The 15170-nt window shown below is 42.9% G+C and overlaps 1 protein-coding gene across 2 annotated transcripts in view; it reads right to left on the reverse strand.

Annotated features, from left to right (window-relative positions):
• Positions 1-15170, reverse strand: part of Tmem135 (transmembrane protein 135) — a 176387-nt gene that overhangs the window by 151293 nt on the left and 9924 nt on the right. For both annotated transcript variants that reach the window (XM_048435237.3, XM_048435236.3), the window contains exon 2: positions 2263-2390. In XM_048435237.3, the coding sequence (XP_048291194.3) occupies positions 2263-2390 (128 nt within the window). The remainder of the gene's footprint in view (positions 1-2262; positions 2391-15170) is intronic.

Genomic DNA, 15170 nt, shown 5'->3' on the forward strand with positions numbered 1-15170 from the left:
ATTCACCATGTTTCAGACCAGACTAGCTGTCTCTCTGCCAGCGCTATGTGGGACTCACCACAAGTTTGCAGACACTGCCAGCTTTCTGATTGCTACGGTAGTTCTGGATGCTGTTTGGCTTGGATCTGGTTTGGTATCCCATAATGTCCTTTAGCTCACCATGGAACCCAGGAGAGCCTCTGTCTCCAAGCTGTCCTCCTGCCTCCTCTCCTGAGGGCTGTGTGGGCCACCCACCTGACTTACAAGTGGTATGTAAGATGGACTACTTCTACCCTTTACAACCCTCATGTTTTCTTACAGAGGTGCCAAGGTATTCTACAATGTTTTAGCTTTACGTGGATGCCATTTCTTACTTACTACCACTGTATAGTACCCAAAACATTACAGATAGCTAAAACTGATTACGTTTCCAAAGAAATTTAGGGACATGAGAAATGTATGGTTTTGAGAGGGGGTCTCACTTTGTAGCTCTGGTTAGCCTGGAACTCACTTATGTAGTTCGGGCTGGCCTTGAACTCTTCAACCATCCGAATGCTAAGATTAAAGCCGTGCACCACCATTCCCTGCCTTAGTTATGTTTTTCTTTCAAAACAGTTATGCTCCTAAGAAAGAAAGAACCAGCCTCTAAATAGTATAAGAAATGATCTGAACAAAATTGATCAGTGGCAAACTAATATATGGTAGGAAGAGGGAGGGTGTGTGTGTGTGTGCGTGCGTGTGTGTGTGTGTGTGTGTACGTATTGAGAGGTGTGGAGTCAGGCAGAGATAGAAAGACAAGGATCAAGAATCTGAGAAATGATCTTCTTAATTCAAGTCTGGGTTTTTTAAACTGCCATGAACACTTATGAGACATTAAAAACCTTTTGCCTGAAAGCCTACAGGGAGGTTTTCCTTACAGGATCTACCAAGCTACTGAGGAAAAGGGACTCAGGAAGTGAGCTCCAGGGAGAGCACTGACATTATCTTACTGTTAAGTACATTACGCTTCCCCCGTTGAGCCAGTGCGCTGCCACAGCGGCTTCCGGGGCAGTCAGGACCTGGAGATCTAACAAGTCTTGGCACCACAGAGACCACAGGCTCAACCTCCTTACACACATGTCCAAGTCAATTTCAAGATGCAATCTGTTCCATAGCATGAAACCTTACTGGTTACTGCCTCCACTATGTGAAGTTTATAAATACTTGCGCTCCAAGGGAAAAAAGTCTAGAAGAGACATTTGACAATTATATGCTTAATTCTAACTAAAATAAAACTATCTGAGGCAACACAAAGATGAGGATAACATGAAGTGACTTTTAACTTGACAGATATAAACGTTTGCATCCAACAGCACTGAGGGGTTGCTAATAGCAGCACTCAATGCAGACGGCAGGAAGCACAGGTACGGAAAACAGCCTGAATCAGGACACCGTCCTGCAGGAGGAGATTTGAGATGGCAGGAGCTTAGTTACCCTTCAAGGCACAACCATAACTTTTATGGCCCCAGCCTTATGGACAGTGAATTTCTGAATTAATGGTCTTTCCTGAATTCTGATTCTGATCAGAAATCCTGACCAACAATCTCAGAATTACAGCAGGCTTTAGAAAATGAATGCTATATTGAAGTGCTTTTGCTGCATCATCATGCCAGTAATTTGAAATTTACATCCTGAGGCCAAGGCACTCCTGTTTTGACAAATTTTCTTGGAAGTAGATGTTATTTCACAGACTAAACTAGAAAGAGAGCAGTGTGAATGACAATTTTGAAACAGATCTTTGTCACAGTAGGTTTGAACGATGAAAGACCCCAGGCTCATACATTCGGGTGTCTGTTTCCCAGCTGTGCCATTTGGGGTGTTTGGGAGGGGTTCAGAGGGGTGGTAAGAACAGTTGTGTCACAGGGGTGGGGAGGGCTGGGGTGGATGGGTGGGGAATGGCTTTGAGGTTTAAAAAGCCCACACCAGGCCTAGTCTCCTCTCTTCTCTCTCTTCCCCCCACTCTCCCTTCCTCTTCCTCCTCCTCCTCTTCCCTAACCGTTTCTGCATCAGGACCAGGATGTGTGTTCACAGCTACAGCTACAGCGCCATGTCTGCCGCAGCCATGCTCCCTGCCATACGGACCATGGGCTCACCCTCTGAAACAGTATGCAAGCCACCAATTAAATGTCTTTGTAAGTTGACCCAGTCAAGGTGTTTCTTCACAGCAACAGAACAATGACTCTGATAGTTTCCATTTCAACAGAGCAAATTCATTAACAAGAACTGGCGATTGTGAGCACCAACCTTAAAACACAGAAGAAAGTAATGTACAAGGCCCCGTTAGCAGTCAGGAAGGAGGCGGACTGGAGGATCTCAGGGAACAGCTTGTACAGGTAGTACTCGGGCTTCCGCTTCCGGAGGACGGCTGCAATCTGGAAAAAGAGACCATCTAGGTTCACTCTTACGTGGAAGCTACTGAGTAAAAGCATACGCTAAAGTCTAAAAGGAACGATGCCACTTTGCTGGCTCCTCTGTACAAACAAAGCTTTAGAACAGAAGATGCTCGCATTCACTTAAGTTGAAAATATTGACAGCTTTCGTCACGTGATGAGTCAGCTCCAAGACAGGCACATGGTGAGTGAGCTTCAGGACAGGTACATGGAATAAAAAAAAAAGTCGTAATAAAAATAATTACAACATGGTCACAGGATGAGTCAGCTCCCAGGAAGGTACGTTCAAGCCATAAAAGCAGTTTTCAGATGAAAAGCATACTTTCGGAAAGAACAGTAGGCTGCACCCAAATAAAGCTGCATGCTGCAGAGAAGTGCCTTTAGCTGCTCCCGACAGGCATCCTTGGAGCACCTCAGTGGGGGACACCAAAAGCAAGGCAATGACTCAGGGATTCGCACAGCAACTGGGAGGGATAAAGGAGAGGCATAAAAAAAGCAACAATTAATGACTTCTGGCATTCTAGGGACCTGAAAAGAAAAAAAAAAATCGAGACGTTAATGATGGGCCAACACGCCCATTTAAAACACATTTAAAACCACCAAACATTTAAAACCAACCAAAAAATGTTTAAAGCCAACATTTAAAACCACCAAAACCCTGGAATAGTGAGATAATATAAAAATCAAGATATGAATCTACTCAGTGAACACATATTAATGTTATAGAAAATAAAGTTTAAAAAAAATCGTAACATGTACCGGATAGGGATCTAACTGCAGGAAGGATCCCATGTGGGCACTCTAATGCACAGGGCCGTGGAGGGTCACTACAGTGAGGGTAACACTGGGCAGGCCATAGGTTTAGGGACTGAACTGGTAACAACATGATCCTCACAGGTGAGCAGGAATCCTCGCCCATAGTTGTGAAACCGTACCAAAGAACAAAGGTTAGAACAGCAAGACAGGAAAGAACGTGGAGAGGAGGAAGGCTGCAAGCCTCTCCAGTCAGACCTTATCGTTCTGGAGATATCACTGCCTGACATGGGAAGCCAGCAAAACCAGTGGCCTCTTTAAGGTCTTATTTCATGCTTAAAGTCTGAAACTGATCGTCTCTCTTACTACAACTCAACAGCCATACATATAAAGAAACACGAGACAGAGGCCCAGTCCTACCTTCAAGGTATAGAAAAGCCTGGGGGCGGGGGGAGAAGGATAACCATAGTACGACAAACCATGACAGTGTGCTGATCCTAGCTCAGACACCTGGGGATGCAGGAAACTATGCACCGACAGTGAACAAACAAGAGACTTGCAAGCATCAGTTTCTGGTCATGGGACAAGGCACCTGAGGTAAACAGCTGGCCAGGAAAAGGGTTTGGAGCCCACTGTTTCTAGAGTCTCTGCCCATGAGCAGGCTGTGTGCTTTTTGTGTGGTAAGGCAATGTATCAGAGTAGGAACACACGGCAGCCAGAAAGGGAGGGAGAGAAACAAGAAGGGGCCAAGGTTTCAATACCCCTTCACTGGTCCCCAATGACCTAACTTCCTTCCACCCACCTTGCCACTAAGGTATCCTCCACCTCACAATAGCACTACAGGCAGGGAACTAAGCCTTCAACACATGGGCCTTTGGGGATATTCAAAATCCAAACTACTATACAAGTCACATTCATGAATTAGATGTCAGTTCTCCCTGGTGTGAAATGAAGATCCAACACAATTTCTATCGTATCCCTTAGAAGATGTCTGAGAACATAGACAGTTCTGTAATCTACACAGAGAACAAAGGAAAAAGAATTATTGTAAATAAAAACAAACAAAATGCAGAAACAGTAGCTACTGAATCTGACTGCAATATTGACAATGCAGCAGAAAAACAGATGAACAGAACAGAATCAGGAAATCTGTGCAAATATGCCTAATTTCTGATAAAGGCACAAAAACAATTACACAGCGGGAGGGCTTTTCAATAGACAGTGGTGAAAATAAGGGCCATCCACAAGATAGAAAGAGAGAGGGAGGGGGACGTTAACCTAGGTCTCACATTTTGTGAATGTGAATGGCTTTGAGGTTAAAGTTCCTTCTGTGCAAGCCTGAGGGTCAGAGTTCAGATCCTAGCATCAACACAAAAACTAGGGGCAGCATTGTGTATCTGTAAACCCAGCTCAGAAAAGCAGAGACAGGCAGATCTCACAGGCTCCCCGACTGCTGAAATGGAGTGCTTGGAATTCACAAAGGCACTGTCTCAAGAAAGTAAGATGGAGACGTGACAGGGGATCACCTGACATTGATGTATATGCACTCTCTGCCTCTCTCTCTCTCTCTCTCTCTCTCTCTCTCTCTCTCTCACACACACACACACACACACACACACACACACACACATTCACACCCACATGTGTACATACCTTACAGATCTTACAAATGCACATACAAAGACAAGAACAAATGCCAGCAACAATTCAAACCACCTGTGCACTGGTTTGCCATTTGCTGCAGGTAGAACTGGAACATGATAAAGATATCCTACTTGGACACTTTGGCAGTTTGTTGAAAAACTAATCAAGCAACTGCCATTCGAGCAGTAATTGCTGTCCTGGGTATTTATTTATCTCTAAGAAATAAAAGTTCATGTTAACAAGACACTTGTGTACGAATGTTTGTAACAGCTTTGCTCATAACTGTTAAATTATGAAACCAGATGGTCTTCAACAGGTAAGTGCTTTAACAAACTGTGATATGTCCATGTGATAACTACCATCCAATAAATAAAGAGGGGCCCAAACCCCTGCTCTCAGCCTTGGGCAGAGGAGCTTCTTACTGCAGAGGGTGGTGGTTAATGCAGAATTCATTAACTGCTCAAACTGCTGAGAATAAGCAACTGTGAGCAGTCGGCTGTGCTGAATATAGATAGATAGATAGATAGATAGATAGATAGATAGATAGATAGATAGATAGATAGATAGATAGATAGATAAATAGATAGATAGATAGATATAGATACACACACATATATATACACACAGATATATCTCACAGATTTATCTCCCCACTAAAGTCCAAGAAACATCATGCTATAAGGAGCCAAATGACTAATGACTATGAAAGCCAGAGGATGGAGAAGGGCGTTGGGTAAGGCTGGCCTCTGGACACAGCCTGGCTGTCACAAACAGCTCACAGCGGCTGTTGTTGGTTGCCTGCACAAGATGAAGAGCATTAAAAGGTCCAGCAAAAGAGGGTCATTTTTCTTTACAGTTGTGGATGACCATTGGTTAGCTGACCCACACACTTTGCATATGAACAGCGCTAACTGGGGTTAGTAAGTTTAAAAAAAAAAAAAACCTAAGAAATCTGTGGAGAGGAAGAGGAGCTGGATGGAGGAGTGGGATTTAACCAAGATACACTGTATACATGTATTTTTGGCGAGTTTTATGCCACCTTGACACAACCTAGAGTTATCAGAAAGGAGGGAACCTCAACAGAGAAAATGCCTGTAGAATAAGATCTGTCTGTAGGTCATTTTCTTAATTAATGATGAATGGGAGAGGGCCCAGCCCATCATGGGTGATGCTGGTGGTCTTGAGTTCTGTACGAAGGCAGGATGAGCAAGTCTGTGCTCTTATCACCGAACCCAGTCTCCAGCCCCTATTCTGTGTCTTTGGGCCTATGTCTCTAGACATTTGGGTGTGGTGTATGCATATGTACGTGCCTATGTGCCTCTGGAAGCCAGAGGTTGATGCCTGAGGTCTCCCTTGATCTCTGCCTACCTTGTTTTGTGAGAGTCTCTCACTGAACCTGGAATCGCAGATTCTGCGGTGACCCAGAGTCCTCCTGTGTTTGCCTCCCAATCACTGAGATTACTAGTACACAAAGCTCTGTGCCCAGCAGTTTATAAGTGGTAACAATCCAAACTCAGGTGCTCAGGCCTTTTTTTTAGACAAGTTCTCACTATGTAGCTGTGGCTGTACTGAAATTCACTATGTAGATCAGACTGGCCTCAAATTCACAGAGACCCTCCCAGCTGCCTCTGCCTCCCTAGTGCTGGGATTAAAGGTGTGCATCACTATATCCAGCTCAGGTACTCCTACTTAAGAGCTAAGCCCTTTGCCAACTGAGTCATCTCCCAGCTAATAGTCTGTCTTACAGCATTAATGGCAGTACTTCTACTGCCATCCTGTCTGGCAAGAAGATACCATAGGGAGAAACTGGGTAAAATGCTCATGGGATCACTATTATTTCTTTCAGCTATATCTGAATCTACTTTTACTTCAAAATAAGAAGTTCATTTTGTTTTCAAAAGTGTACTAAAAAAGCTCACACACAGTTCACACTGCCATAAGAGAAGTACCCAATGAAACACATACACCAAAATCATGAAAATGGAAAGACCATACACAGTGCTGGAGAAGATGGGGCACAAATAAAGCCCTCACCCACTGCTGGTGGTACTGAAAACTTGTACAGCTCCTCACGAAAGCTGGTTGATAGTGTGGACACCATCTAATCAGACGTCCACTCTTATGACCCAGTAATTCTACTCCTGAGTACAAGTCCAGAATATACAAAGTTTTTTTCCACCAAAAGATTATTCTCCAGCATCTGTAATCAATCACAAATACCAGTACAATCCAAATGTCCACTAACAATAAGTGGAGACATTTTACATTTGTATAATATTGGCAAAAAAAACAACTGTAGAGTCTGTTGACATAAAGGGAAAACCTGACGCAAAGCTCAAGAGATCGGGACTTTCTCTTCACTGTGCTGTTATCCAGACTTACAGCTAGGTTCACAAGTAGTCGAGACACTGATACTCTGAGCAGTCTGTGACCAGGAGGAACCTGGAGTCCAGACAGTGGGATTGCCTAAGGTTTTCAATGTGCAACCTGACATTCTTGTTCTCCATATACACAGTGTGAGCAGCTTAAAGCCCTATCTAAACAAATGAAAGACCAGCAACTGCTAGCCTGGCAGTTACTTCTAAAACCTTTAGGATCAAATATGGCACCATCTAACACCTTCAGAAGTATCACATGTCTTATCTCAAAGCCCTTGCACTGCTCTCCATCCAATATCTGCCAATCCCTTCTGAACTTTCCAGTGTTCATATAAAAATTTAGCTGAAATAAGGTATAACACAAAATTATGGCTAAACTATATAGAAACATTCATACCTATGTAATGTTGTTTTAGAAGATTAATAATATCTAAAAGTAAGACATAAAAGAAAAAGACTGCAAAACAATAGGGAACATATATGTCAAATATTAAATGCTATGCATTGCTATCACTAAATGATGCACAAATTGCTAATTTAATTTTCTTCTTTTCCCATCACGTATTCTCAGCATTCTACATAAAATGTGTTACAACTTATGATAAGAGGGTGAGGACATAAGTAAGAGAAAGAATTATTAGTTATTAAAAATATGAGTAGAAAATAGCAATAACCACACAGATATAACAGGAAATAATCATACTGGATTTTTAATCTGCACTCTACAACATTTATATGGAAGATCCTTGTTTACATCCTTAGAGTTCAATTTCCTCACTTCTTAAATAAAGAGGTGAAGGGACTAGAGCCATGGCTCAAAGGTGAAGACCATTTGCTGCTCCTGTAGAAGTCCTGAGTTTGGTTCTCAGAACCCACATGGGCAACTCACAACTATCTGTTACTCCAGTTCCAGAGGACCTAACTCCCTCTTCTGGCATCCAGTGGCACTGCACACATGAGGTATACATTCATACACGCACACATACTTAAAAATATAAATCAATCAATAATAAAGAGGCTAAATTAAATAAAAGTGAGCCCATTTTTCCACTTTAAATAAAAACTGCTGTTTTTTAAACAACTGACACTGACAACATCGGGTATCAGTGGATATGGACACAACTAACAAAGTTCTCATACTACACACAAAAAGTGCTCTGAGATGGACCTCAGACCTAAATTCTAAAACCATGAAATATTAGAGCATCTAAACCAGAAGCCAACACCTTTTTGAAAGTTACAAGCATCTTTCAAGGAGCAGTGGCAGCAAGAGTGAGCTCATGAAGGGCCAATGTGGGTCAGGCCAAAGAGCACAAAGTGCAGAGGAGAGACAAAATTGGGGGGCCGGGTCCCGGTGTTAAAGTTCCCCTCCTAGTGCTTGGCCTCTCGAGGCACAGGCACTATAGATGCACAGCCCTCCGTGGGCTCATATTCCCAGCCTACATCACTCATCACTTAGGACCCATCAAGGATATGTGTGCTTCACCTCATGCATTCATAGTCCCTTGTTAGTCATTCGGGATTCCCCACATGATGAGCGCCATATATTTTCCACGGCAATAGTATACCAGAGTTGACACTTCAGTACTTGACCATGGACTAAGACAAATCTAATTGGCTCTCAAAGGGGCTAACTGCGGCCTTAGCCTAATTAGTACCAAGCTGTAAATTACCCTTCACTTTTATCTCAGGGACTGATCATTAGTCTCTTCTGAATAACTCCGTTTCTGCATGCAACAAATCTAGTATCTCTGAAAAAACAAAATACTTCATAGTAATAGATTTTATGCTGTACCTACCTTTTACAATGACAGACTGTATGCTGCATATACTCTTTACATTAACAGACTGTATGCTGTACTACTCTTTACACTGACAGACTGTATGCTGTATATATTCTTTACAGTAACAGACTGTATGCTGTATCTACTCTTTACAGTGACAGACTGTATGCTGTATTACTCTTTACACTGACAGACTGTATGCTGTATCTACTCTTTATAGTGACAGACTGTATGCTGCATATACTCTTTACAGTGACAGACTGTACGCTGTATATACTCTTTACAGTGACAGACTGTATGCTGTATCTACTCTTTACAGTAACAGATTTCATGTTGTATGTTATTTTTTGTTTTTGTTTTTTGTTTTGTTTTGCTTTTCTGTTCTTTTTTGTTTTGTTTTGATTTGGTTTGGTTTTTTGAGACAGGGTTTCTCTGTAGCTTTGGAGCCTGTCCTGGAACTGGCTCTTGTAGACCAGGCTGGCCTTGAACTCACAGAGACCCACCTGCCTCTGCCTCTGGAGTGCTGGGATTAAATGCACTGCCCGGTCAACTGTATCTACTCTTTAAGTAATCAGTAGTAAATAAGGAGTTTTTTAAAGCAAGACCTCCCAACAAGTCAATCCTACTGACACTTAGGGCCAATCTGATATTTTAGAAGCAATCCCATGTAAGATAAATACTATCCCTGCACCCTCCTTCCTAATGGGACAAGATGCCAATAGCATCCTTGTCTTGACAACCGAAATAATCTGCAGACATTTCCAAAGATCTCTTAGGAGGTAAAACTGCCCATATTGAAAACAACTGCTTTAAAGAAAATGGCAAATGCAACTTGTATATTACTATAGTGTCTTAAATGTCCTCCAAAGATATGGGTTTGGTTCCCAGCCTGTGGCATATTTGGGGAGCATGGGAACATTAAGAGATGAGAACCAGTCAAAGGTGTTAGGTCACTGAGGTATGATTCTGAGTGGAACATAGGATATAGGTCCCTCCACTCTCCTTCCTGCTTCTTACTGACATCAGATAAGACCATGTCTTTTGACCCATGCAACCACAATGATGTATCTGCTGCCCATTTAGAGCTCCAAGATCAACACAGCCAAGTCAGTGATGCACAGACACCTCCAAAACCAGGAAACAAAGCAAATGGTTCCTCTTCTTATGCTGACTGACCCACGCATTTTGTTACAGTAATACAAAACTAACACAGAAAACTGTCAGGTTGGAACTGTGTCCATGCTTAGACAATGTGGACAGGATTGTGGAATTGATGTGTTGGAAGAATCTGAGAAAAGAATTAGCAGGTATAGGTGAGACAATGCTGAGAATGCTGTAAGCAAGGAACAGAAGGTGATTCTATTGGGCAGAGAAAACACTCACTGACAGAAATAGAGGGGGGTGAAGTCTGTGCAGATGAAGTTTCAGAGAGGAATGAAGACTCTGCTAGAAATGACTGTGTGCCAACCTGATGACACCATAACAAAGAGAAAAAAAGGAAAGCAAGAAATGGCTGCATTGTGCTCATACCTGAGACTTTGTGGAGAGCAGAGATTCGAGGTGATAAGCTAGATTATCGGGGAGTCTCAAGGCAGCACAGCATCTGCACAGTAGCACAGGGAATGCTAGCTATGGTTAGCCAGACTTTCAATAGGATCTGGGAGCAAAAGGCCAAGGGGAAAGATTTGAATCCTTTCAGCTTAGGGGGGAAGAGTTTAAAGGTGCTACCAGACAGGGTGCAATTGCTAAGGAGACAGAGAATACAAAAAGAAGCCAAGTAGGAGCTGGAGAGATGGTTTAGCAGGGAAGGCTACTCGCTGCTCTGCTGGAGGACCCAGGTTTCATGTCTAGCATCCTTTTCGCAGTTCACAATGGTCTGAAACTCTACATCTAAAGAATCTGACACCATGCGTTCTCTGGCCTCCACAGGTATTGCACACACATGGTGCACAGATACACATGAAGGCCAAACACTATACATATAAAACAGAAATTTTTTTTACGTTTTTTTTTTTAATAAAGAAACAAAGTACTTTGTATCTGGAAAGACAGGATGAAAATACCTTGAGAACAGCTCAGAAATAAGCAGAACACCGCCCATGCCACCACAGGTTCAAAGGTGAGCACGTGGAAGTCTGTTTCAAGGACTTTTAGTTGACACCATGATCGGCCAGAACGGCCTGGGAACTGTCCTGTGTACCACTAGCATGAATGCAGAGCCAGCTATGGATCAAAAACAAATGGGCACAAGTACAGCTTGGGCTAGCAGCAGACCACAGTGTTGCCATGATTCTGAGTCTTCAGACATGCAAAATGCAAGAATTGTGGAGTCACAAAGTTTCAAAGGGAAGCCTGGGAAGGCAGGCAGCCAGAACTACAGCCATTACTCTAACAGAGTTCCGTGTGGGGCGAGGTGTGAAGCCAAGGCCGCCATGGAGGCTCCAGGAAGATGGAGTACCTGGAACATAGCATATCTACCAAGAAAAGCTACACAGGGCAAGACAGCCTAAGAAAGCAGCCAAATGGACTGCAGCCAGAATGGCCGTGAGGGTGAAGCTATCCAAGTCCTAGCGAGGGTCTCTCCTGCCTATGCAGAGGCCTAAAGGCAACAGGGCCATGCAACCACAGTGTGAGAGCCCCAAATTGTTATAATAATCTTTGTTCTTTGCAAATTAGCTAACCAGGACAGATACCAGATGTTAGACACAGAGCTAAGATGGAAAGTTCGCCATGCTGGGATCTAGTCTTGCTGGGATCTAGTCTTGCTTTGATCTAATCCCTGCTTTTTATTTCTGAATACCTCCCTTTTGGAATAGGAATGTTTACTCTGTGTATCCTAGAAGCAGACAATCTTGTTTTTTACATTTCTGTAGAGGTTCATAGTTGATGCACTGAGCCTCAGAGGAAACTTTGGACCTCAGACTTTCCAGCAATCGCAGGGCAGTTAACACTGAAGAAACTCTTAGAGACAGCCTGAATGCATTTTGCTCTGTGAAAAGGACATGAGCCTTTGTGTGCCAGGTCAGAATAAAATAGTTTGGAACTTAAATGTTACTCCAGAGATCCACATGTTTTGTCCCTAGTTGAATACCCTCAGGCAAAGTAGAAGAACCTTTCACAGAGCTCCATGGTCTATGCTGTTGTATACATGGTCTTGTTGACCAAAATGTCCTCTGCAGCAGGTAACTGTATTTTCAATCCACATTTGACTGAATCCCACCCACAGATTCATTGATAAAGAAGGCCAAGTACACGTACACACACACACACACACACACACACACACACACACACACAAATTCTGCCCTTTAAGATGCACAATGCATCTGAATTGCTTCCAACATTACTATTTGTAGGTTAAAATTACAAGCTATAAAAGTCAAATTTAAATGGCTCAAAAGAAAAGGATAAACCAAGTAACACATATATTTATACATCTCTTTACAGTTTTTAAAGACATCAATTACACAGTATTTCTCAAGTGTCCCACAGAAAGCCACAAAGTAGTGAAGGTGTGATTACTCTCTATTTATACAGGTGGAACTCACACTATCACAGAGGGAAAAAGAACCCAACCCTCACATCACGTAACTTACAGTCAATGTATCGCACTGTGCAGCCTCATCAGATAAAGACAACCAGCTTATTTTGAAAAACCAAGTAAGGGCCAAAGAGATGGCTCCGCAGTACTCACTACCAGGCTTGATGACCCAAGTCCAACCCCATGAATACATAGGGTGAAAGGAACAATTCTCCTCTGACCTCCACGCAAATGCCATGGCGCACAGACAGCAGACAGACAGATAAACAAACACATGCACAGACACACGCACACATGTACACACATGCATATGTAGGTATACACGCACGTACACATTAAATATATGTAATAAAATGAATAAAAAATAAACTAAAAACTAGGGCAACTCATTAAGAGTGTGGGGGGAAGATCTTCAAAGTTTTCCCTGACTTTTTATTGTACAAGAAAATCATACACAAGCTGTAATGGTGATCATTAAACCTCCCACTGCTCACCTCTCATATCCTCCCCATCCTCCACTTTCAAATTGATAGAGAAGGTAAGGGGAACTTTAAAGATAGCCTGGAAACACTACTGAGACAAACGTGATCAAGAATAAGATTCAGGGCAAGCCTGGCACCCATTACCCTCACAAACCGAGTGGTAATGTTCATGGCGCTGCAGGGACAACACGGGAAACAGTGTCGTGTCAGCTCTTACCAGGCAGCATGCTATGCATGACTGCAACTTTAATCTGTACCCTACAGACTGACATCCTACTGGTAAGTCCTTCTAATAACAGTCTAGCAATGCCCTTTTCGATAAAGCCCTTAACTCAGATAAGAAACAGATGTTATCTATATTTTGTTCCTGTTTGTCCAGTAAGAACACCAAGAATAACCATGTGAATGAATGAACTGAACCCTCTAAGAGGATGCAAGCAAACTAAGAGTTCACACGCAGAAAGACAAGCAAGTGGAATGGAAGAAACCAGATATTCACAGAAATGTCTTGACTACCAGATACCAACCAATTTGTAAGTTGACATTGGGATGTAGCTCAGTAGTAGTGCACCGGTCTTGCATACCCGAAGCCCCGAGTTCATATTTAAACTAAATAAAAAGAAAGATGGAAGCAGGGAGATTGAGATGTTTGGATGGAGTCTAGGCATCAGTCTACAGCAGCTGATAGCTACAACTACTTAACAGCTTTAAACAAGGTAACAGAATACTCTCCCAAGCCAGGAAGAAAAGGAGAGCTAACCAGGAGAGCTAACCACGAGTGAGTGGGAAAAGGGCACGAGCAGAGCAAAGCGAAGCTTTAAAAGATCGTTAGGGGCCGACACTATGGCTCCACCGGAGGAGGGCTTGCCACACAAGCGTGACGTATCTGAGTTCGGATCCCTCCAGCTCATGTTAAGCCAGACGCAGCAGTGGACATCTGCAATCCCAGAACTCGGCGCTGTCGGAGAAGTACAGTGACAGCAGAGTCTATGCAGGGAAGAACAACGTGGAGGGAAGGCTCGAACCCAGGGTAATCCTCTAACCTTCATGTGACTTTTAAAAAGCATTTGCCCACACTCACACACAAGAACACACACACGTGTGCATGTATACACACACAAAGAGAGAGGGGATAAAAATGCTTACTTCTTAGTAACTATTTTGCCTAATGCCTCAGTTTACCTTTCAAAGAATACTGCAGAGAAACAGAAGTTAATCAAGATGGCATCATTACTGTTTATTTGTAACTAAAGCTGTCTACTAGAATTTAAAGTGTAGATCTGAGAAGGAAGTTTCTATCTCTCAAAAGCTTTAACTGTCTCGAGTAACATTTTCTTTCTGTTTTGCCTACAAGTGTAAAAGGACATCAAATTTGAAGGTATAAAAATCAAAGTTTGGCCAGGGTATTAGACATAGGAACTGTCCAATAAACTCTAAAATGTTTCCTGATTTCTCTCCATTTCCTCGTGCTGAGGTTTATTCCTGAGGCTAAACATTAAGCCCCACATATAATCTCCCAGTGCAGTCAGAGAACCCTAGGTCAGTTCCCTGGGAAAGGCTCCCTATCCCTGCAAACTAGAACATGTTTGTTTGGTTTTTTTTTTTTAAGTTAAAGGGAAAAAAAGGTAGCAACCCCTCGTGCATCAGCTAATGACATCTACTCCAGATGAAAGAGCAGGCTGTGTAGCCGCCCCTCACTCAGATTGCCACATCCCCTCCGATCCCGACTTACCACAGAAATAATAACTGAGAGGTGAAATGACAGAGGGGGAGGCAGGGTGAGAGGAACTGAGGACTCTGGGCAAATATCACACTCACACTACGCTCCCCTGGCTGTAAATAAGGCCACCAGCACGTAAAGAAATCCACACTGCCCTGATTAATTCACTGTCTCTTGTGCGGAAGAATTTCTGAGGTGTAGGTTTTGAAAAAACAAGAAAACAAAGTAAAGGTCTGACTATTCAAAACAACCTGCACCCTAAAGACACCACAGGGGACCCTGGGTACAGAAGCAGGCCCGATGAGTCGCTGTGCAGCCCAAATGTGGACTCCGCTCCCTGGACTCCAGGTGGGTCCCACTACCAAAATGTATTTTTCTTTTCAAAATAGATTAGTTCTCGAGAATATGAACTTTTCCAGGTAGGCCATTCTTACTCAGTTGAAGAGAATTTCCTAGTGAC

The sequence above is a fragment of the Myodes glareolus genome, chromosome 24 (assembly GCF_982192425.1).
Source record: "Myodes glareolus chromosome 24, mMyoGla1.1, whole genome shotgun sequence".
Taxonomy (NCBI): Eukaryota; Metazoa; Chordata; class Mammalia; order Rodentia; family Cricetidae; genus Myodes; species Myodes glareolus.